Source organism: Danio rerio, chromosome 7, assembly GCF_049306965.1.
Source record: "Danio rerio strain Tuebingen ecotype United States chromosome 7, GRCz12tu, whole genome shotgun sequence".
NCBI lineage: Eukaryota > Metazoa > Chordata > Actinopteri > Cypriniformes > Danionidae > Danio > Danio rerio.
This window is the reverse complement of record NC_133182.1, coordinates 6,058,710-6,082,935: the sequence shown is the minus strand read 5'-3', so window position 1 is coordinate 6,082,935 and position 24,226 is coordinate 6,058,710. Positions and strand designations below refer to the sequence as shown.

General features: G+C 37.1%; 1 protein-coding gene across 6 annotated transcripts in view; it reads right to left on the bottom strand.

The window, feature by feature from the left end:
- Positions 1–24,226, bottom strand: part of si:ch211-165f21.2 — a 26,621-nt gene extending 2,395 nt beyond the window's left edge. The window contains exons 1-11 of one of the 6 annotated variants that reach the window (XM_073906056.1): positions 24,133–24,226; positions 19,599–19,637; positions 19,154–19,390; positions 16,782–16,874; positions 16,544–16,597; positions 13,222–13,317; positions 5,463–5,744; positions 4,484–4,774; positions 3,834–4,124; positions 3,272–3,553; positions 2,357–2,614 (exon numbers count right to left, since the gene is read on the bottom strand). In XM_073906056.1, the coding sequence (XP_073762157.1) occupies positions 2,357–2,614; positions 3,272–3,553; positions 3,834–4,124; positions 4,484–4,774; positions 5,463–5,744; positions 13,222–13,317; positions 16,544–16,597; positions 16,782–16,874; positions 19,154–19,390; positions 19,599–19,637; positions 24,133–24,163 (1,954 nt within the window). In that variant the 5' untranslated portion in view covers positions 24,164–24,226. Of the gene's footprint in view, positions 1–2,356; positions 2,615–3,271; positions 3,554–3,833; positions 4,125–4,483; positions 4,775–5,462; positions 5,745–13,221; positions 13,482–16,499; positions 16,598–16,781; positions 16,875–19,153; positions 19,391–19,598; positions 19,638–24,132 lie in introns of those variants that run through there. The other 5 variants (XM_073906057.1, XM_073906060.1, XM_073906059.1 and 2 more) reach the window with 5 other exon arrangements.

Sequence of the window (24,226 nt, the reverse complement as noted above, 5' to 3'; positions counted from 1 at the left end):
TCAAACACAGATTTGCCAGGTCTTAAAATGCTTCTGAAATGACAGATGTTTTGAATCGCTCTAGTCACATCATCTGGTGTTTCAAAACACTTTAGTCACATGACGTGGTTGTTTCAGAACACTGTAGAAGTGACCTGGGTGTTTCAAAACACTGTAGAAGTGACCTGGGTGTTTCAAAACACTGTAGAAGTGACCTGGGTGTTTTAAAACACTTTAGTCACATGACCTGGTTGTTTCAGAACACTTTAGAAGTGACCTGGGTGTTTCGAAACACTTTAGACATGTGACCTGGTTGTTTCAAAACACTTTTGTCACGTGACCTGGGGTCCGTTCTTCGTACCTCGCTTAAATGATCTAAGATGATTTGGCAGATCCTGAATCTTTTAATCTTGATAACTGATCTCTCGCTTATTTGGTTCTTCAAACAAGTTCGCGAATCAGATTAGAATGTCTGGATGAACTGATCTGAGATCGCTGCGTTTGTTGTTAAGGACAGATCTATCGATCCTCGAAATCATGATCAGCAATGCAACGATTGGCTGACGGCACAGCAGCGTAATGACATCATCTGATTAATATTCAATTATCCATGTGAGCAAAATTACATCAAATTAGCAGTAAACGGCTTGTTAAATAAGACACGCAGTAACTTCACATTTGTTGTGAGCTGCAGGCTTTACACTTTCATTTGTCAAGACAAGAGTATTCATCATGTATTTCAATGCAAATCAGTGTATTTAGTTCTACATTTAGAAAAGATTTTCTTTATTATAGTACAGTTTTTAATCGGTGTAAAGAATAACTGGTTGTTTACAAAAGCATTTTGATATTGGTAAAGGCGTCTGCAACTTTCGTGAAGCATCAAATCACTGGCATATAAACTGTCAAAACATGTTTATGACTGCATAAATGTATTATTGCTTTTAAAAAGTCACATATTGTGCATTTCTATTATACACAATTTGTACTAAAGCGATCTAAAAAGTTCATATCAATAAGTTTTCTCTTTGCACCACCAGGTGGCAGTCTTTGTACTTTCATTTCGAGGGTGCAGATTGCATACGTTTTATTAATATGTAAAACTTTATTCATTTTATTAATGACTATAACTTTAAATATATAGTTAAAAACTACTATTTTCCCAAGTGTATATAACTTTTACTGTAAGAAAATATCAGAACTCGGTACATACTTTCTGTATTATCTTTGCTTGAACTGAGCCGATCTAATCCTGTTTATATGATTTGAACCTGCTCCCGATCAGGTTTGACCTAGCAGATCTGTTGCCATGACAACAACTCTCGGATCAGCTTTGAAGAACGAAACGATCCTGGATCGTGTCAAATCGTCAATATCCAAATCCAGCTAACTGAGTAATCCACGTACGAAGAACTGACCCCTGGTTGTTTCGAAACACTTTAGACATGTGACCTGGTTGTTTCAAAACACTTTTGTCACGTGACCTGGTTGTTTCGAAACACTTTAGACATGTGACCTGGGTGTTTCGAAACACTTTAGAAGTGACTTGGGTGTTTCAAACCAGTTTAGACATGTGACCTGGGTGTTTCGGATCATGCTTCAGCGCAGTGTTTCCAAAAACTTGCACTTCAGAATCTCGACACTGTCCAAACATCAGTGTCACTTCAGCCATCCCTAGTGTTGGTCCTAATGCCTCAGTATAGTGATGGGGACTGTCAGTGAGCATCTTCTTTTGGATGAGACATTAAAGATGACTTTATTTAGCATTATTTACATAAAAATAATTTATTGATAAGCAATTAAATTTTTGGTGGGGACATTTTAATAATCGGTGGATACTGGTGGGGAAACATCCCCTTCGACCATGCTAATACTACACCCATGTCCCAATCGCTGGAAATTAGAAGTCCAACGCTCACTGTGTATGCGCTCTCACTTCTTACTCAAAATGTGTGCGCGCACTTAGATGAGTTAAAAGCAGAGGACCAGTTTCAAGTACAGGTAAAACCTTACTTGCCAAGACACACTAAAGGTTAGGGATGTAACCCCTCCATTGGCCATTACCTATCATGGCTTCCTAATCATCCCCATCCATTGAATGGGCTTTATGCAGAGCTAGTGTTTTTCAGCCACTGATAAAAGTTTAGTAAAATAAAAAGGTTTGACTATTTTCAATTTCATGCTCAAACTGGTGGTGGTCTGGAGAGACTCCCTCATAAGATTATGAAGAGCTTTGGCAATACACAATAAATGCACTGCAAGTATGATTCTTTTAGAAGTACATTAAAAGATGTGAAGTACAATGCCCTGTTAATGGATCTGAAGCAAAATAAAGTAACAAATTAAATATTCAGAAAGTCAATAATATTCAACTCACGTTTGACAATGAAAAAAGATGTTGATTGTATAGAGACTGATCTTCCATCTATGAGTCCTTTACACTCATAGAAACTCTCATCAGGCTTAACTCCTCTGATAGTGAGAGTGTCTCGGTTTACAATGTGACGATTAGACGACTGTAACTTGACTCCGTTTCGGTCTTTATACCACTCATACTTCCAGTCACTGTGACCAGTCTCAATCACACACTTCAGAATGATCATCTCTGTCATAGTAACTGTAGGTGTGGGTAAAGCTGTGGAGAACAGAATAAAGACAGTGACTCAAAGCAACTATCTAACTCACACACTTGTTATTACATTTCAAAACATTTCTCTGTTTTAGTTTTGTGCGGTCATTCATTCTCATCTAACGTTTTTAGGGAAGCTACTGCTTTATTTCTACAATGTAGAATTGATCGTAAGGAGCCTTTCATGTGAGTATATTTTCACCAAGCTTACTGATAGTGAAACGTAAAGACATTTAGAAATTACAAAAAAAAATATTTTTCTCAATTACGAAAAATAAATGTTAGGGTGACATGGTGGCTCAGTGGTTAGTACTGTTGACTAACAGCAAGAACGTCACTAGAAAAAAAATAAATAAATGAAAATAGATGTTAGTTAATGCATACATATTGATTAATACCACAAAACCTTATCAAAATTCTAAATAATATAAAAATATATTATTAAACAAAAAATATATGTAAATGATTTTATTAAAAAAGAGAGGGGTGTTCGTCTCCTTTTGGCCACGAAAACCACAATTATGATTAACAAATGAGGAACACCAGAGGATTAAAGATGCACTACATTTCTTTTAAAAAACACATGGCTCATTCAGAAGAGCACAGTGAAAGTTATTACACTTAATCAAAAATATTGATTGTAAATGTGATAAAAAGCCTCACCCAATACAGCCAGTGTAACAGCATCACTGATGTCTGATCTCTGTGAGTCTGATCTCTCTCCTCTACAGCTGTATTGACCACTGACAGACGCAGAAACAGCTCTGAAACTCAACTCTGCTGCTGATGTTGTTCTGTGTGGATTGTTAGTGTCTCCATCTTTAATCCAGCTGTATTTGACCCACTCAATGTTTTCCCTTGTCTGTATGACACATGTGAGAGTGACTGTCTCTCCAGTGAACACTCGCTGATCTGGACTCACCTTCACTACAGGCTTCGGTCTCGCTGCATTAATCCACACATGAGGAAATATTGATGAAAACAGCATCTAAGTATCGGGATTACTGAACTAAAAAAACTCTTATGAGATAAATACTGCATTAAATAAAACATCTAGTTTGTTTGTGGTTGCATTGGATACATCAGCAAATATCTGTATTATATAACCTAAAATACATTTTGATTTTAATCTACAATTAATAATAATAATCAGAATAGAGTATATACAGTATTGTGCTGAATTCAATAACTGTAGAGTGTAGGAAGATAATAGTATTGAACTCACGCATCACTGAGAGAGAAACAGCAGAGCTTGATTGTGATGAGTTTGGTCTTCCAGATCTCTGTCCTTTACACTGGTACTGACCCTGATCAGACTCAGCAGCTCCTCTGATTGTGAGAGTGTCTCTGTTTACAGTTTGACGAGAAGATGACTGTATCTTTACACTGTTTCTGTTTTTATACCACTCATATGTCCAGTCACTGTGACCAGACTCAATCACACACTTCAGATTGACTGGCTCTCCAGTAAATACAGGATTGCCTGGTCTCGCATGCAATGTAGGCATGGGTAAGGCTGTGAAGCAAGACAAAAGTGAAAAATGTATTTTGGAAATTCCTCACAAAAAAAATAAATACATCCACAAGCTCAAATCCTACGAAAAACAAAAACAACGTAAAGCAATATAATTTCATTAAACAACATTTTTAATATTATTAAAAATAACCTTATTAAATAAGTTTAGGATTGCAATTATCCAAAATGTACTGTAAAATTTAATGTAAAGCAGATTTTTATATTTGATAATTTGTTGATCACCTTACAGCAGTAACAGCACAGTATTTACTGAGATACTTACCCTTTACTGAGAGATAAACAGAGGTTAACTGTTTTGATACTTACATGTCCAAGGAAGACAATGATATTGAACTCACCCTTCACTGAGAGAGAAACAGCAGAGCTTGATTGTGATGAGTTTGGTCTTCCAGATCTCTGTCCTCTACACCAGTACTGACCCTGATCAGATTCAGCAGCTCCTCTGATAGTGAGAGTGTCTCTGTTTACAGTGTAACGACCATCAGACTGTAAATTTACACTGTTTCTGTCTTTATACCACTCATATGTCCAGTCACTGTGATCAGACTCAATCACACACGTCAGATTGACTGTCTCTTCAGTGAATACAGCACTGTCTGGTGTCACAGTCACTCTAGATCTGGGTAAAGCTGAGAAAAAAAAAACACAAAAACATAAAGTGGCTCAAACTTATTTCAGTGAAAATTGTTAAATCTGTAAATTAAATACTATATAAATCTTATCTCATATTTCATAATGTGCTTTTTATTTTTCTTGTGTGTTGTCAATAGTTTTCTGGCTCCCTCAAGTTCTCAGACAAACACCAGCTAAATTTAGTTTTACTCAGGAATTTGTTGTACTGTTTCCACAGTGAAAAAGTCTGAATAACAGCATTCACTGTATATATATTGTTACACTGCTGATCATTTCATAATAATTTAGGTCATTTCAGTTATAATAGGCAGCAGTTTTAACTGAACTGTATGTTAAAATTATTTATCTCATTTATGCAATTTGATATGTCCAAGTTTGAATTATGAAACATGCTATTTTTATTTGTTAATAAGTTTTTATTGTGCTGTAGGGTTTTGTGAGTCGCTTCAAGGTGTATGGGATAAAGATGCTGTGCAAATATAGGTTAGATTGCATTTCTGATTGAATAAAAAAACACATTATATGAGACTCCCGGAGTCGATGGATTTCTTAAGTTGTACAGTGTGTCATGCACAGAGAAATCTAAAACTGAATTGTTTTATCCTTCTTAATTGAAGAGGCTGATATAAAAACAGCATAATAACAATTTTGTGTCACAAATAATGATTTTAAATGAAGCTTCACCTGATACAGTCAGTGTAAGAGTATCACTGATGTCTGATCTCTGTGAGTCTGATCTCTCTCCTCTACAGCTGTATTGACCACTGACAGACGCAGAAACAGCTCTGAAACTCAACTCTGCTGCTGATGTTGTTCTGTGTGGATTGTGAGTGTCTCCATCTTTAATCCAGCTGTATCCGATCCACTGAATGTTTCCTCCTGTCTGTATGTCACATGTGAGAGTGACTGTCTCTCCAATGAACACATGCTGATCTGGACTCACCTTCACTACAGGCTTTGGTCTCGCTGCATTAATACAAACATAAGAGAAATATTGATTAACATTACCTTTACATTGTTTTCTTAAGTTCTAAACAGTATTGTGCTACATACATCATACAGTATTTTATTTTTACAGTTTAGTGACAAAAACAAAGTTGTCTTTTACACACACACACAAACACACACACACACACACACACACACACATATATATATATATATATATATATATATATATATATATATATATATATATATATATATATATATATATATATATATATGTGTGTGTGTGTGTAAAAGTATATGTATGATATATATATATATCGGGTATATAAATATATTCATCGGTTCAGTTCAAGCAATGATAATACTGAAAGTATGGACCAAATGCTGATATTCTCTTACAGTAGTAGTTATATACACTTGGTAAAATAGTGAATATATTGTTTAACTATATATATATATATATATATATATATATATATATATATATATATATATATATATATATATATATATATATATATATATAAAGTTAAAAATATATGTATTAATAAAACTTATGCAATCTGCACCCCCGAAATGAAAGTACAAAGACTGCCACCTGGTGGTGCAAAAAGAAAACTTATTGATATAAAATTTTAGATAGCTTTAGTACAACTTATGTATGATAATACAAATGCACAATATGTGACTTTTTAAAAGCAATAATACATGTATGCAGTCATAAACATGCTTTGACAGTTAATATGACGGTGATTTGATGCTTCATGAAAGTTGCAGATGCCTTTACCAATATCAAAATGCTTTTGTAAACAACCAGTTATTCTTTACACCAATTAACAAAAAAACGGCTACTTTAATAAGGAAAATCCACTCTAACTGTAAAACTGAATAAACTGCTCTTGACACATGAAAGGGCCAAGCATGCAGCCCTCAACAAGGTGTAAGTTATTGCATATCATATTTAACAAACCGTTTACTGCTAATTTTATTTAATTTTGCTCACATGGATAATTGAATATTAGTTCAAGTTCAATTTATTTATATAGCATGTTTCCAACTGCCACAGGGCGGCACAAAGGGCTTTACAGAGAGAAAATAAACAGTAAAAGCAGCAATAAGCACATAATAGGAAGGAACATAGAAAAATTATCAATAAAAGAGCAAAAATTTAAATAAAAAAATAGTAATAATAATAATAATAATAAAGTATTTTTTCCTAATTAAAAGATGCTACCACAGTTGACCAACACTAAACACGATAGAGAACATGACCGTTTTGATCCCCCTCCCCACTCCCAACAGCCCCCCCCTCACCTTCTGAAAGGGAAGGACTTATGCTTCAAAAAGACCAAGAAAATAGTTGCCTCTTTAATTTGGACTTAAAAACAGGCAGCGACGAAGCCTTTTTTAGCTCTAATGGCAGAGAGTTCCAGAGGCGAGGACCTGCTATGGCAAAAGCACGTTCACCCCTACTTTTGAGGTGGGACTTTGGAACTATTAATAAAAAACTGATCAGCGGAACGCAAGTGTCTTTGAGGAGTGTAGTTAACAATCAGTTGGGATAAATAATGAGGGCCAAGACCATGCAGGGCTTTATACACAAAGAGAAGGATTTTAAATTAGATTCTTTGTGTCACCGGTAGCCAATGTAGAGACCTCTGAATAGGAGTGATGTGTGCATATTTCGGGCTTTTAGTTAAAAAATCTAGCTGCTGCATTTTGCACTAACTGTACGCGAGCAATCTGAGACTTAGGCAGCCCTAAATAGAGAGAGTTGCAAAAGTCCAACCGGAAGGTTATAAGCGCGTGTATGGCAGTTTCTACAGAGTGTAAAGGAAGAGAGGATTTAATTTTTGAAAGAAGGTGGAGTTGGTAGAAACTATTCTACCATAAATATTAATCAGGTGATGTCATTATGCTGCTGTGCCGTCAGCCAATATTTGCATTGCTGATTATGATTTTGAGGATTGATAGATCTGTCCTTCACAACACACGCAGAGATCTCAGATCAGTTTATCCAGACACTGTAATTTGATTCACGAACTTGTTTGAAGAACCAAATTAGCCAGAGATCAAAGATTAAAGATCAAGATTAAAAGATCCAGAATCTGCCAAATCATCTTAGATCATTTAAGCGAGCTATGAAGAACGGACCCCTGTTTAAAACAGTGGCCAATCTAAGCAAAAATAAAGCATCAGCATGCATTTCTCAACACAGCAGTAATGACTTTATGAATATCTTCAGATTGAGGATATCAGACATACAATAAGCACTTTCAATCTGTCACCAACAGCATCATCCTAATTAGAGCACTGTAGATCATTTATGGATAAACAACAACATCTATGTTAGATCCTTTATCGACCAAATGATTAAAACCATTGTTTTCAGAAGTTCTGATCTAAATGTGTTTATATGTATTTTTATATACTGGGTAAGGCATAAAAAAAAGTTCTAATCTTCGGGCTGACATCTCTTATAAATCCAATAAGTAGCCCAAACTGTCTGTAAGCAAATGCTGATGTACGTTAATGTTAGATGTTGTTGTTACAAATGGGTTATATCTGCACTGAAGTGTCGTTCAGCCACTAAAATCTTCCGATACGAGACTGATGTGACTATTTTCAGTTTCATAAGGTCCTTTTACAGCATCGATAATGTAGATTTTATTTATTTTAACAACAAAACACAATAGCCGTATTCCGCCTAGCCCGCTTTACTAAGGTAAGGATGGTTTTATATTCACAACACATTGGTTCATTTTTGAACAGTGATGACCTGTGACACTCTCCTTATATTGTTTAACATGCTACTCTGAATATTTGCTCTGAAATAGCATGTCAGTTTAGCTTAGTAATGAGTGTAATTCTTGTGTTTCAGGAGGCGTGGCTTTGGACGGCAGGGGAGGGACTGTGATTCAGAGATTTATGCTAAGCTGTTAGCATTGTGGAGGATCACCTACTGCACCTTTAAGTACAATATTTGTGCAAGGCTGCTATGAAGTTAGATACACAGTAGTGATGGGAAGTTTTAACGTGGATGTTAGGACTCAACATACCAAAATTATGTATTTAGCAATAGTAATTTCAGTCAGTTAAACCATCACCATGATCTAAAAAATGTCTTACAGTAAAGTTTTGCAACCCAACTGAAGCATGATTCACTTATTTAAATTCCATTACGATTGTCTGTTATGAAATAAACTTACGTTTTCACCAGATCCTTTCATTTAAGCCCTCGGTTTACCCGTGGTGCTGTTGTTGAAGTTTAGTTCAGTCACAGCAGGCTGTCATGTGCTGTTTGTGTTTGGTTCACTGAATCATTCATACCCCGTTTTATCAGTTCACCACTTCTCAAATTTAATCTGTGTAATAACTGTTCTAATAACTGAATGAGAGTATATATTGGATTATTTCGAGCCAGATGTGGGTATTAGGCTTGTTAAAAAGTAAGTAGTTGGAGGATAAGTGCTTACTGGAGATGCGAACTTTTTCAAATGATTCAGTTCGTTTTGAACTAGTTCAACTAGTTTACTTAGAGGATCCGGTTAAAAAGATTTGTTCGTGACCGCGATACAGAAATAAAACCCATTATTTAACACAAATGTGTTAAAGTAATAGTTTTAAGTCTCTGTATTTAATACTGTCACCGTGCTGCTGTCATGTCCACTCGTTGTTTTTGGTTGCAGGAGCAACAGCGAGGAACGACTGGAGGAGAACCGGCTATATCTGGCCAATGGCAGCAGGACTACAGGCTTTTTAGGTGCGAAAGGGTCAAACACCTGCAGCACGAATTATATTTACTTCTTTTTTAAACCGCTTACAGTAAGATTATGTATTAAATACATTTACCAATACAAAAACGAAGGAGGTTTCTGTTATAATTTTAGGTAGTTTCAGTTAGTTTTGTATGTACACAATAAAAAAAAAACTCTTGTTTTTATGTTATTTCAGTTAACGACAATTATTTTACATTTTAGTTTTCTTTTTTTCATTTGTTTTCATTAACTACAATAACCTTGGTTGTCACAGGCAATAAAATTGAACCTTTCACTTAAAGGACAATGCTAAGCTAGAGCATAATAGGGTCAGCTAATCCCCACCTGTATACGTGTGGAAACAAGACCTTTGTGCATTGTAAAAGAGAAGCCTATGGCCATTGATTTGCTGAAAGTACTATAATCAGACTTCAATGAGAAGAAATATGGAGAAGAGTATGTGCTGCAGGATGACAATTGCTTCAAACAAGGGGGGTGTTGCTGGGTGATTCCCAAAAATCTAATTAGTTTTATAAAAGTCATGCAGGGGGTGTTTGGAAGCGTAAAATTCAAACCATCCGAAGTAGGTTGAATGTTACATTTGCCAAGTGTTAAGGTAGACTGCATAATACCTCCTGCAGAATGCTGTAGTATAAAGCAATGGCGAATGTTAGCAGTCACCCATTAAATGTTGATGGAATTAATAGCTGTGTTTCCACTATCACATCTAAAGTGAGCAAGCCAGGGCAAGCCAGGCCCAGTCGCATTTCCACTGTCACTTCCGGGGCCTGATTGGGCCAAAGCAGAGCTTCATCGGGACAGCGGCTGGCCTTTTTTTGGCCTGCTGAATACCTTGTGCTAAAGAGGGCCAGCTGGGGCTTCGGGGCGGAGTGAAAGGAGAGGCGAAGATTGCCCAAGTCTGGTAAAGATGGCGTGCCGTAATTACACTAGTTTTCGGATCACACACGAGTACATGCCCCAAAATAAACACATAAATAAATAAGGGAAAAAAAAAACATATAGCTGCTCAGTTTAAGTTATTCCATAAAACACCTTTTAGACTAGGGGGTTTTGCTTCTTATCGCCCTTATGTTTCCCTTTTTAATGTAAGGCTGTTGCATAAAATAATAAAGTAGTTTTAATTTATAAGTGACATTTCTTTGCTGTGTCCTCCTTGATTTTTCTATAACGCATAATAATTTATACACCATATTAAAGACACAGCAGCCAGTGACAGTTGTTGAGAGTTTTTGTCAAATGTAAAATGTGTGTTGATGTTTAGATGCCTGTATGTCAGGGGTGGAGAACGGAACTGTATGCCGCCTGTGAGACCATTTGATCCAGCCCCATCCATCAATTCAAAATCACCCCTCAGGAAAGTGACAGGAAATGACAGTTGTACACATTTGTTTCTCTGCAAAGCTCAGTTTGAAATGAAAATGACTAAAAGCATGTGCTGTAATGTAACGTTTGCAGCATGGGATGTATCATTCATTGATGTACGTTCTAATTATTTATATTTTTAATAGTGCGAACAAGAACGCATGGCATGCTTCTGTGTGTGTGCGCGCTTAGCCTCAGAGATGAGCAGAGTACAAACATCCAACAACTAGCTATAATGGTCAAATACATGCACATTTTTGTCAGAGCGCTGTGTTTAGTGATTATTTATATTAACCCTCATTTGTGTAATAAACAAACGAGTTGAGAATCAAAAGACATGCGAAAGAAAACCATATCAGAGTCGCACTATTCTTACTCTGCGCAATATTCCTGCTGCCGCCTGTTTTTATCATTAATCAAACAACAAAAAGAGAAAATCTCTCACTGCTCTTGACTGAAGGACTTTTGTAGCTAAAGTGTTTTTCTTACAGTGATGATGCTTAAAGCAGTTTGTTTCGTATTTTAATTCTATTGTATTTATTTCCCTTTTCTTATTTACAGGGAGGAATATAATGTGCATATATAAAATAAGATCTATTTGCCCTCCTGAATTATTAGCGACCCTTTCCTTCATTTTCTGTTTAATGGAAATATTTATTTTCACCCCTTTTTTCAACATAGTGAGATTTAATAACTCACTTCTAATAACTGATTTATTTTACCTTTGCTGTGATTGTCACAGTTGTAAGTGTGTGCGCACTTCTGAGTGTCTGTTTGGTCACATGAAACACGGGATGATTTCTCCTGTACGCTGGAGGAAGTTTGAGGCAGGCTGCCACCGGACTAATCTTGGTGACAGTGAATGGGCCAATAAATTTAGGTGTAAGTTTATTACATACGGAACGCAAGGGAATATTCTTAGTAGAAAGCCACACTATCTGACCGACGCCATAAATGGGAGGCTTAGGGCGTACTCACACTATGCTATCCGAACCGTTCCCAGGCCCGTTTCCCGGATCATTTGAGAAGTGAGAAGTGAGTGTGCTGAATCCGGCTCAGGCACGGTTTACTTGGGCTTTGGCACAGTACGCTTGTGTGCTAAACCCGCTTAAGCCCGAAATCGAAACCAAGATGTGACTTTCAAGGGACTGTTTCGTATGGATTTATTAATAAATCTTACTGTTTAATGTGCACAAACTGTTGTAGTTTATTAAAGACTGAAACCTCTCACTGCACCACAGCTGCGCCTTCAGCAAACCTCCTAGTTCTTGCAGCACGAGGGCTTTATGATTGTTTGTGAGCGCTAAAAGTGGCTGATCTGTTTGGCGAAGTATCTGACTGCGTGTCACCGCATATCAAACAACTAAAACAATATAAGTAGAGAAATCTCCACTGTGCTGAGCGAGAGCGCTTCTCTACTGAACAGCGCAGCATCGAGGACGTAAGCGTGCTCAGGCCCAAATGTAATGTGAGTCCGGCCGTCGGGTAAGATGGGAGAGGGAACAAGCGTGCTTTGGCCCGGTTCAAGGCAACTGTACATAGTGTGAGTATGGCCTAAAGTTGATCGCCACCGGTCTAAGCCTTCTGTTTACGTCGTCAGTCAGAAAGTGTGGCTTTCTACTAAGAATATTCCCTTGTGTTCCATATGTAATCAACTTGCACCTAAAGGCTTAATTAGTGTAATTAGGCAAGTCATTGTATAACAGTAGTTTCTTCTGCAGACAATAAAAATATATATTGCTTAAGGGGGCTAATAATATCGACCTTAAAATAGGTTTCAAAATATTAAAAATGCTTTTAATCTAGCCAAAATACAAACAAACCATGCGAATAAGCCTTTCTCCTGAAGAAAAAATATTATAGGTAATACAGTGAAAAATTCCTCTGGTAAACATAATTTGGGAAATAATTATATATAAAAAAACTAAACTCAAAGAAGGGTGAATAATTTTGACTTCAACTGATAATCGTTTTGAATAATCGTGATTACAATTATGATCAAAATAATTGCGATTTAGATTTTTCCCAGAATCGAGCAGGCCTATAATTTAGTATGGCCCCTAAACAATGTTACAAAAATGTAAATGGACCATGATAGAAAAACGGTTCTGCACCCTTGCTCTAGTGAATACAGCACTGTCGGGTGTCACAGTCACTGTAGGTGTGGGTAAAGCTGAAACAAAAAAACAAAACAAAACAGAAAAAAGAAAGAAACACCAACAACAAATAATTCAAACAGCATTTAAAATGTATATTATATTTTGTAAAGTTGACAGAATTACACAGTGAATACTTTGTCTAAAATGTATAAAAGATGAGGATTGAAGGAATCTGAATTAACTTCAGCCAACCTGAATATGTTATGTTCCCGGTCATTACTGATATAGAATTTTGTAACTGTGATGTGTGGAGAGTATTTGATGGCGGAGTCAGTGGTGTGGTGAAATCTGAAAAGAAAGAAAAAATGAAAAAAATTTGGTCAGCAGGTCGATACATTATTAATTAAGACCTTCTATATAATAAGACCTTCTCAAGACCTTTGGTCTACATGACACAGTTTTAATGTTGTCCAGATTTTATGAGTAATAAGCTACATGAAGCGTGGTTATGACTTAATTAAGCTGACTTCACAAGATTTATTAACAGATTTGATGATTATCGGTAGCCTATATACAGATATGACTCTAAATATGGGTTATTTTGCATGTGTGGGTCGGTCTAGATCAGGAGTGTCCAAACTCAGTGATGAAGGGCCGATGTCCTGCATAGTTTAGCTCCAACTTCCCTCAACACATCTGCCTGGAAGTTTCTAGTACACCTACAACGAGCTTGATTAGCTGCTTCAAGTGTGTTTAATTGGGGTTGAAGCTAAAATATGCAGGACACCGGCCCTCCAGGGCCAAGTTTGGACACCCCTGGTCTACATGATCTCAAGGGCAAATTTCTTTGTCCCAGTCCAGGTGTGTCTTTACCTAAAACCAGGGCTTAATTTGTGCCAGAACATGCTGGATCCGGATCCTCTGAAATCTGATCCAGTCATCCGGCACCTCATTTTACTGATCCAACCGCCCTCCTCCCCGTCCGCTGTTCATTTTCACTTTCTTCCAACATCCCCCCCATTGAGATTGACCAGTTATGCCATCCTGCATAACCTGCCTCAAATAATCACCACTAATCACTAAATTAACATGTAGTCTGAGGAATAACAACAATGTCAAATACTAGTTTTAATTGCTCATCATTGCAAAATATGATTCATGTCAGAGCCTTTCCTTTACCATCCTATCACTGTTGTTTACATTCTATATGTCTATGTTTATCTTGTGTCTGAGCATGTCTCAACCTGTGTTTGTGTCCACCTCTGTCTCTTCCATCTTTTTTGACTTATTTTGTTTTGGATCATGAGCTCAGTCCACTACCATGCACATGCTTTTTACTACTGACTTCTATTTATGCGGACTTTGATTGCTTTAAATATTTTTGTTAGTTACGTTTTAGTTGATAAATCATTTGTCTCTTCAATTTACTGGGTCTGTATTGTCTCTCTAATGTTGCAACTTTGAGCTGGTTGTAACACTTTAGTTTTCCAGTTTTAGTATTTGCTCTTTGTTTAGTTCATTATTTTGTTTCTTAGTTTAGTTCCCCCTGTCTGTTTTTGTGTCTCATCTCTCTCTGTCCCAGTCTAGCCCACTGTGAGTCCCTGGCTGGGGAGATAATGATCTCTGGTCTGCAGTGCCTTTTCCAAGGCCTTCACCATTTTAAATACAGCCTCATGATGAAAGCTGTAGGTGACCTATTATTTAAAAGCAGAATTCACAACACGTCTCCAAAGCTTGTGAAAAAAAAAATAGCATACGTTAATGCTTTTAATTTATAGTGGGTTATTTATTAAGTACTGTATATGACATGGGCCTGCTGGTTAGAACATTTCTGCTGGGGTTTGCATGTGTCAAATTATAAAAGTAGACTTTTCAAAAAATATATACTATATACTACTTAATAATAATCATCATCATACATCATATATCATATATCATATACATCATGAAATATTCTGAATATTTGTAAAGAAAACACAGGCCCTATATATACCATTTACATATATTTCAATATGGAAAGCGAGTGCATGTTTTTAACAAAAGTAATATTGGATGTTTTTATTCGTGTGCGTGTAAAACAATGTAATTTGCACAAATAAAATTTGAGTTTATTCTCTTAAGTAGTTGTTACTTCACCCCATTTTGATCATCATTATGGAGGTTTTACGTTATAACTAATATGATTCAAATGATGGATCTGCGACAAAGAAACTACGGGTTTGGGGAAACACTTATCACTACATCGTACTTTTCCCAAACGATGTATCCCATACATTGTTGTTTGGGAAACGCATCCCAGGACTCAATCTCCATCTTCATCTAACCCCTATTTCAGATCCCAGGTCACCTTCGACAGCAACTTTTCATTCACTGCACGTGTTAATAATGTCACCCGGTCCGCTTATTTCCACCTTTGTAATATAAATCGTTTACGTCCTTCATTCATACCAGATTCAGCTGCCATTCTTGTTCATAGTTTAGGCCGTACTCACACTGGGTACTGTTGCCTCGAACCGGGCCAAAGCACGCCTGTCCCCCCTGCTGCGCTGTATTTGACATGCAGTCAAATATTTCGTCAAACAGTCCTTAGGGATGCGGTGACACACAGTCAGATATTTCGACAAACAGATCCGCCACTTTTGGCGCTCATAAACAATCATAAAGCCCTCATGCTGCAGGAATGAGGAGGTTTGCCAAAGGCGCGCAGCTGTCGTGCAGTGAGAGGTTTGCGTCTTTAATAAACTACGGCAGTTTGCGTTCACTGAACAGTAAGAATGATTAATAAATCCATATGAAACAGTCCCTTAAAGTCACGTCTCGCTTTCAGTTTCGGGTTTTGGCGTGGTTTGCACTCAACTACTACAAACGTACCGCGCCAAAGCTCAAGTGAACCGCGCTCAGGGCACTCATACTTCTCAAACGATCCGGGAAAAGGGCCTGGGCACGGTTTGGATAGCGTGAATAGGCCCCGAGTCACCTCCTGTCTAGAATACTGTAATTCCCTTCTGTTTGGCCTCCCTAAAAGAACTCTTTATAAATTACAACTGGTCCAAAACGCTGCAGCCCGTATTATCACAAAAACACCCTCTGTCTGTCACATCACACCCATTCTACAACAGCTTCACTGGCTTCCCATCTGTTTCAGAATTAATTATAAAATACTTCTACTCACTTTTATAGTCATTCACAATCTCGCTACTCCATACCTTGCTACTCTTGTTCATATCGCCACACCTTCTCCAGTTGTCAGAAAAATAAGTAGTGGAGTAAAATACTGATACCAGAAAAATCTACTTAAGTACAGCAATGAAGTATTTGTACTTTGCTACTTCCCATCTCTGCCAGATACTATTGGGCTGTCATGGTGCACACGGTGACGTTCGTGGGTTTGCCTTGAGTGTCTGCACCACGCACTAAATAATTCCACATTTCACTTCGCAAATCAACTCGGTCCACAAAAAGGGGGATCACCACATTGTTTTGTTACTATCGAGATGGCATCTATGCATATGTTGACAAGCACACTACACCCACACTCTATTGACAAACACTCAGAACTACAGCTGTCACTTACTTATCTTGTGAATACAGCACTGTCTGGTGTCAGTCACTGTAGGTGTGGGTAAAGCTAAAACAAAAAAACAAAACAAAACAAAAAAGAAAGAAAGAAAGAAACACCAACAACAAATAATTCAAACAGCATTTAAAATATATATTATATTCTGTAAAGTTGACAGATCTACACAGTGAAAACTTTGTCTAAAATGTATAAAAGATGAGGATTGAAGGAATCTGAATTAACTTCAGCCAACCTGAATATGTTGTTTCGTTCATGTCAAATGTGTAATTTTGTAACTGTGATGTGTGGAGAGTATTTGATGGCGGAGTCAGTGGTGTGGTGAAATCTGAAAAGAAAGAAAAAATTAAAAAAAATTGGTCAGCAGGTCGATACATTATTAATTAAGACCTTCTATATAATAAGACCTTCTCAAGACATTTGGTCTACATGACACAGTTTTAATGTTGTCCAGATTTTATGAGTAATAAGCTACATGAAGCGTGGTTATGACTTAATTAAGCTGACTTCACTAGATTTATTAACAGATTTGATGATTATCGGCAGCTTATATACGGGTATGAATAGTCTAAATGTGGGTTAGTTTGCATGTGTGGGTCGGTCTAGATCAGGATTGTCCAAACTCAGTCATGAAGGGCCGATGTCCTGCATAGTTAAGCTCCAACTTCCTTCAACACACCTGCCTGGAAGTTTCTAGTACACCTAGACAGAGCTTGATTAGCTGCTTCAAGTGTGTTTAATTGGGGTTGGAGCTAAAATATGCAGGACACCGGCCCTCCAGGACCAAGTTTGTACACCCCTCGTCTAGATGATCCCAAGGGCAAATTTCTTTGTCCCAGTCCAGGTGTGTCTTTACCTAAAACCAGGGCTTAATTTGTGCCAGAACATGCCGGATCCGGATCCTCTGAAATCTGATCCAGTCATCCGGCACCTCATTTTACTGATCCAACCGCCCTCCTCCCCGTCTGCTGTTCATTTTCACTTTCTTCCATGACTTCCTAACCCACTTCACTTTTGTCCGCAACCCTCCTTTGCCATTCAATGCCCCGTTATCCAACCTCCATCCCCCCAACCACCCCAAACCCACTGTAGATAACTGCTATGTTCATATATGGTCTTTCCGGTGCCCGGATGAACACACAGTTTCCCTATCCGGGTGGTTGTAGAAGTTGGTTATGTTATGAGCAGCCGAGCATGTGAAAGCTAAAATAAAGTAAGCCTATTGTTCCTGATAACTGTCTCCATTTTTTTATATCAACAAACTACACCCACCACCCCCCACTAGGTCAACTTTCCTCAATCTATGACATTTATACCCAAAACTATTGCAAATAGCCAAAGCACATTAAAGGCTATGCTGTATTCATAAAGACAGCTTAAAATTCTAAAGTCAGGTTTGCATCTTTTGATCTTGGATCTATCTTTGAGAATTTGATGTCTTGTAATGATTGTTTATGAATTGACAGAATAATTGGCATTATACATATTTACCTGACTATTAAATTGTTACGTTTGAACATATTTTGCTTACTCTGTAATTATTCATTCTAGTAGATCAGGTCAGTAGATGGGCTAAAATCCAGTTAGGGTGGAGAATTGGGCACACTAATTGTGTTTTATGGATCTGATTGACTCTTGATTTTGATTCAAGTGTGCTCATGTGGAAAGGGGGTTAATTCCGTCCAGGGCAACAAGGAGTTGCATGACTAACCTAAATAGGGTACCCAACCTTTGTTTGAAAGTAATGCTATTCTAACTTAAGTGTACATGTGAAACCATGGGCTTGGCTAAACCAAAACTATTATAGAGTACAGTAGTCAGTTACATTTATAATAATGGCCTTGACCTCTGATTAGAAATGATATTGTCTTTACTCAAGGGTGTACATCTAAGAAGGACTAATCAAAAATACTTTAGAATGAGCAAGCATGGGAGCGGCCATCTAAAAGTATTAGTCAATTACTACTGTTTAATAATCCAGACTGACGAGAGTGTGACGGTGAGAGACGTGATCGGCCAGGGCGATGTCCTCTGAGCGACATGAACAAATGTAATAGTAACGAGTGAAGATAAAAGGATCAAACATTTATGTAAATTATATATATATAATTGTTTATTGTAAATTATTAATATATGCTTCTTAATGTTTTATTTAGTGTTTTTATATTCTTTTATAATGTTTTATTGGAGTCAGATAAAACAAAAGATAAATATATTAATATTCTAAACCACCTCATATTCAAATTGGAGTCAGATATGAGTTAAATTTAAAGTAAATCAGCAGTGTGCACTGGAAAGACACTTCCATTAAGCCAACTGAGTGGACATTACACAAGATAATATTTTTTCGCTTGTACATAAATTGTGCAATTCTTTAAGTATATTTTGGGGATATTTTGCACTAGAAACAAAACAAATAAACCTAAGAAAAAATATTTTTACAGTGTACAATGTTCATAAACTAGACTCTTTGTCCTAAATGCAACATTTTGGATGTTTGACATCTACAGCTTTGAAATTTTCAAAAGAGATGAGGAAAAGAAACTTTAGAAGCATAAAACAAAAGCATTACATGCATTTTAGACTTTTAAGAATATAAACTCTCACCTGATACAGTCACATACACAGCATCACTGCTGATTTTTCCTTCACAGCTGTATTTACCAGTGTCAGACGCAGAAGTGATGGCGAAGACTCTCTCATTGATGTATGGAATCAATGAGCCATCTTTAAACCAGCTGTATGTCCACTGAATGTTTCCTCTTATCTGTATGTCACATGTGAGAGTGACTGTCTCTCCAGTGAACACGTGATAATCCCGACTCACTCTCACTATAGCCTTTGCTGAACACACACACACACACAATATATATATATATTATTAATTAACAGTCATGTGATGAGTCATTTAGAGATATTTCACACTCTTCAACAACACTTCAGACAGAAACCAAAGCCAACAGACACATTTAGTACTTGTGTTTCCTCTCAGTGTGTGCTGGCTTGTTGGTCAGTGTTTGTGAGATCTGATGATATATGAAGCTTTACTTACCTTGTGTGCGTCCAGACTGGCTGAAGCACAGAATTAACACTAAATATGAAAAAAAAAGAAATTATTGAAGGATTATTTCTACCTTCCAGTCCGTCTCAGCATGGATTGTTTATCCTTTTCTCATCACCCTGTTTCTCATTATTTTTTACTGAAGATGATTATTGAATAATGAATAAGTTAACACATTGTTTAATATGAGAATGTTCAGTGCATTTGCCTGTCTCTGTGTAACTATTTTCAGGAGCCACCAAACCGTGTCAGAGGTCACAGAGACTTTGATTGGAACTGAGGGCTGAGGACTGGAAGCAACTGTTTCTATTGTTATTTCTAGTAGTTAATACTGTCTAAAATGTCTAAAGTGATTTAGCTATTTTTACGGTTAAATCTTTTAAAGTGATTCAACTTTTTATTCAAGATAGACTTTGTGTAGTAAAGATATTATAACTGTCTGGATGTAGATTATACTTGTTTTAACCAGGTTTGATAAAGATGGCTAAAGGCTGATTTATACTTCTGTGTCAAACACCGGCGTATGCTACGGCGCTGACTCATAGCCCTTCGCCATGGCCGTTGCCGTCACTGACGTGCACCTCTCAAAAATTGTAACTACACGTCGCAACAACGCGTAGCGCAAGCTCTGTGATTGGTCGGCTTGGTATCGCTGACGAGTCGAGGCGGGACCAAGAACCGCGCGAATGGCGTGAACCCAATGTAGCGATTGTTTACAAGTGTGGAGTCCCGTAAAGGAGCTACGGATGGAAAGTTTTGTATTGTGTTTACCTCATAGTTAAAGTTGCTGCACGTCCGCCGGTTGCTGCCTCAAAATGAGCGAGTTTGAGCCACTTGTACATCCCGGAAGTGTTCAGGAAAAGCAAAATTGCAGAGAAGAAACTCGACACAGAGGAACATTAACACCTCACTGCCAACTAGAGTTTCGGAAGTGTTGCATGCGCCGTGGGTTACGCCGGTCACTTGACGCAGAAGTATAAATCAGGCTTAAGAGTATACTCAGCCTTGGATAAGAAACAGATTATACTTTAAGTGTGTGTGCTCTACTTGATTATTGATCCATTTCAAAGGTCTGGGGTCAACTCTAAACAGTTTGTTGGATGTTTGACGATTATATGCTTAAGATATTGTTTAGAATTGTACGCCCGCACCCCACATGGAAACTTTCCTAGTCTATCTGTGTTTTAACCAATCAGGTTAGAACACCTAGTTTATTCATAAACTAATTTTGAGAGGAGCACATAATTATGATTGAACACGGCTGGTTCTGCATTAGCATGCATGATCCACCAATCAGGCCATTCCTAACCCATTATAAAGACCCAGGATTTTTTCACTACAGTCATCTTTGATTTGAAGAATCCCCCTTTCCACCCCTACATCTTCACCTTTCCCTCCATAGGGCAGCACGGTGGCCCAGTGATTAGCACTGTCGCCTCACAGCAAGAACGTCACCGTTTCTAGTCCTTTAACAGGCCGGTGGTTGTTTCTGTGTGTAGTTTGCATGTTCTTCCCGTACTCCAGTGGGTTTTCCCTGGGTCTTCCGGTTTCCTCTCACATTCCAAAAACATGCACAACAAGTAAATTGATAAATCTAAATTTTGCACTACAGTTAATCTCTCACCATGCAGCACATCTTTTCATAGCATTCAATTTTTAGGCATCAGTTTTTATCAAGAGGGAGTTGTCGAGATCTACCTGAGCTCAAGGCTCCCCTCTCGCCCTTCAAACGGGAGGGAGCCCAGGGCTTAAGAACCTTTGAGCTCAGGGCTCTCTTCCGGGACAGCATGCCAAACTTGCTTATAATCAATCATCAGCTAAGTGTGAACTCTTGAAATGTTTGATGCAGTTAATGGCGTTATGTGTGAGTATAACTGTTATTGATTGGTGATTGTAAGCAGAGCGGCCTAGGAACTCATTGGAGTGTTGAAGCTGGCTTCTGCTGATAAAACTGCAAACTATCTTCAGTAAACTTGATTTATTTATTTGAATCTCTGACTCCGGCTCTTCTTCATCTGACAGACTGTATACAATCCCTACAAGGGATTCTCAACCGGTGGGTTGTGGCCCACTAGTGGGCCTCAGCAATCCTGCAGGTGGGCCACAAAATAGCTTAAAATTAACTTAAATATTATGCTATAACTATTTGGTTTTATTAATAAATATGTCATAATAAAATGAACAAAGTAATGGCAATTTCCCATTTTCTGTGATTGATTACTTCGGACTCTGTGCAAAAACAGCCTCATTGTTAAACAGACAAACTGGTGCTTAAACCTCCAACCGTTGCATGCCAAGTAGGACTACATTGCGTGGTATAAAGCAAAACAATACGCGAGTGTAAAGGTAACAATAATTAGAGTAATTGCCTAATAACCAGCTCTCGTCTGCGGCTCAAATCAGAGTCGCACAAGTCTGTTAATTCCTAAACTATTTGCGCTCTCTTTGAGTGAACACATTAAAATATCCGCATAGTTGTCCAAATGAAAGTCCTGCGAGTGTTTTATAATAGACGTGGTCATGTAAAGGAGGATCTAGCAAGACTAGGGTCATTTAGTGGTGAACAGCTGGTCACTGTTTTTGTCAGCGAACTTCAATGATATCCAGCCCCAATCTCAACAGCCTTCAGAACGATACGTTTCAACAGATTTAGAGTGTTTTTACTGTATTTAAATTAGTCAGTCCAATTCAAAGCAGCAGCTGTTCTTTGCCATAACCTGTTGTCCTGCCAGATTAATTTATTGAAGAAAAGGTTTAAATCTCCTGCAGTTGTAAAGAATATAACAAAAAAAAAAAAATCTGATAATTTCAATCTGTGCGTTTAAAAAAATAAATACAAAAATGATAATGCATATATATATATATATATATATATATATATATATATATATATATATATATATATATATATATATATATATATATATATATAAAATATAAAACATAAAATGCTTGACTTTTTATAAAATGCTGTAGCAAAATAAGAGAATAATAGTAGAAGGCAAAATAAATGTTTTGCTAATAAATAAAGGTTTAAAGTAAGCTTTTTTTTAGACAATCAGTTTAAGACAAAATGTAAGACAGCTTTAAGGGGCCTTCAAAATATTTTTTAACAGAAAGAGGTGGGCCACGAAGGGAAAAGGGTTGAGAACCCCTGATTTAAATGACTCTGCAGTTAAATATTTTATTATTTAAAATAAAATAAATTTAAATTTTTTAAAAAAGGTGAACTTTCAGATTTAAACTTCAGCTGGATGTTTTCATTCACTTAGAGCTGTAGCTACTGCACACTGCATAGAATGTAATTTTAAGTATGTTTTTTTAGAATTGGAATGAACTTGCTAATGGAATTGTGCTATTATTTAAGAAATACATTTTAACACTTTTGTAGCCATTTTGATCTCAAAAACGTCCACAGTACAGCAAAAAAAGAAGAGAAAAAAATCACCATGCAGTCACACATTCAGTAATTTCAGTCAGTTTGTTCTTTTACACCTTGGCCTCACAGTCATAACCAATCCTTTTAACCAGATCAGCCACAATCACCATTTCCACCAGCACCAGCTCAAGTACCACAATGTAAAGAAAGCAGTCATGCTGGTTGTACTGTACAACACGAGGAAGTAAAACTTCTTCCTCTAACTGCACATCTCATCTTAGGCCCTTCTATAATCTTTAGATGGCAGTAACCAGACTTTCAGTAAGTGCAGTCAAAAATCTATAAATAATACAGTAAACAACAAGATTCACAGGACTAAAGTGCCCAAGAGAGCCCTCGTTACATCTCCGTTCATCTCAGTCCAACATACTGATGTTTGCGGAGCAGCCATGGCTTCTGAGCACTCTTATGAAATGACATCCCATACAAATAAGCCTATTGTGAGTTTTGAAGGACTGTGTGACATTGAAAGAAAGGATGATTCACTTCTAATATTGTAGAGTTTATTTACATTTTTAATAATCTTTATCAGTTGTACAGTTTTACTGTATTTTAAAAATGTGATCACAATTACGGGTTAAACTGGGATTGCTTCCCAGATGAAGAGATCTCAGTGTTCAGTAAGGACAGAGGCACAGTACAGCTCATGAGTGTTGTATTATATTAAGCATCTATGTGTCTTGCTTGGATTATTTTTTGATATAGAGAATTATTTGTTTACTTGTTTAAGGTAAAGTTGGTTTTACATTTTAAATTTCATCTGTAGCTGCACTCAGTTGCTATTCAGGATGACATTGTGTAGGTCAGAGCAAATTATTTGTAAATGTGGAGCATTTAGCAGCTTTAAGGGCTGTCCTCATTTCTCTGAGCACTAACTGTTCCCTTCTATCAGTATCATGTCTTGTTTGTCATGCTGAATCAAAGAATGCCTATTTATTTGTAAGTCGCTTCAGACAAAATTGTCTGCTAAATGATTAAATGTAAATGTATTATGATGTATTGCTTGTTGTATCCATCATTTGTAAATAGCTTTATAACATCTGCTAAATAAATAATCATGCATTCAAATAAAAACCAGATACTCACAGAGGACGAAGAATGGCACACTGAACCCCATCCTGCCTCAGTGTTGTGTGTTCAGAAGCAGGCACTTCCTTGATCAAGCTGTCATTTATACTTT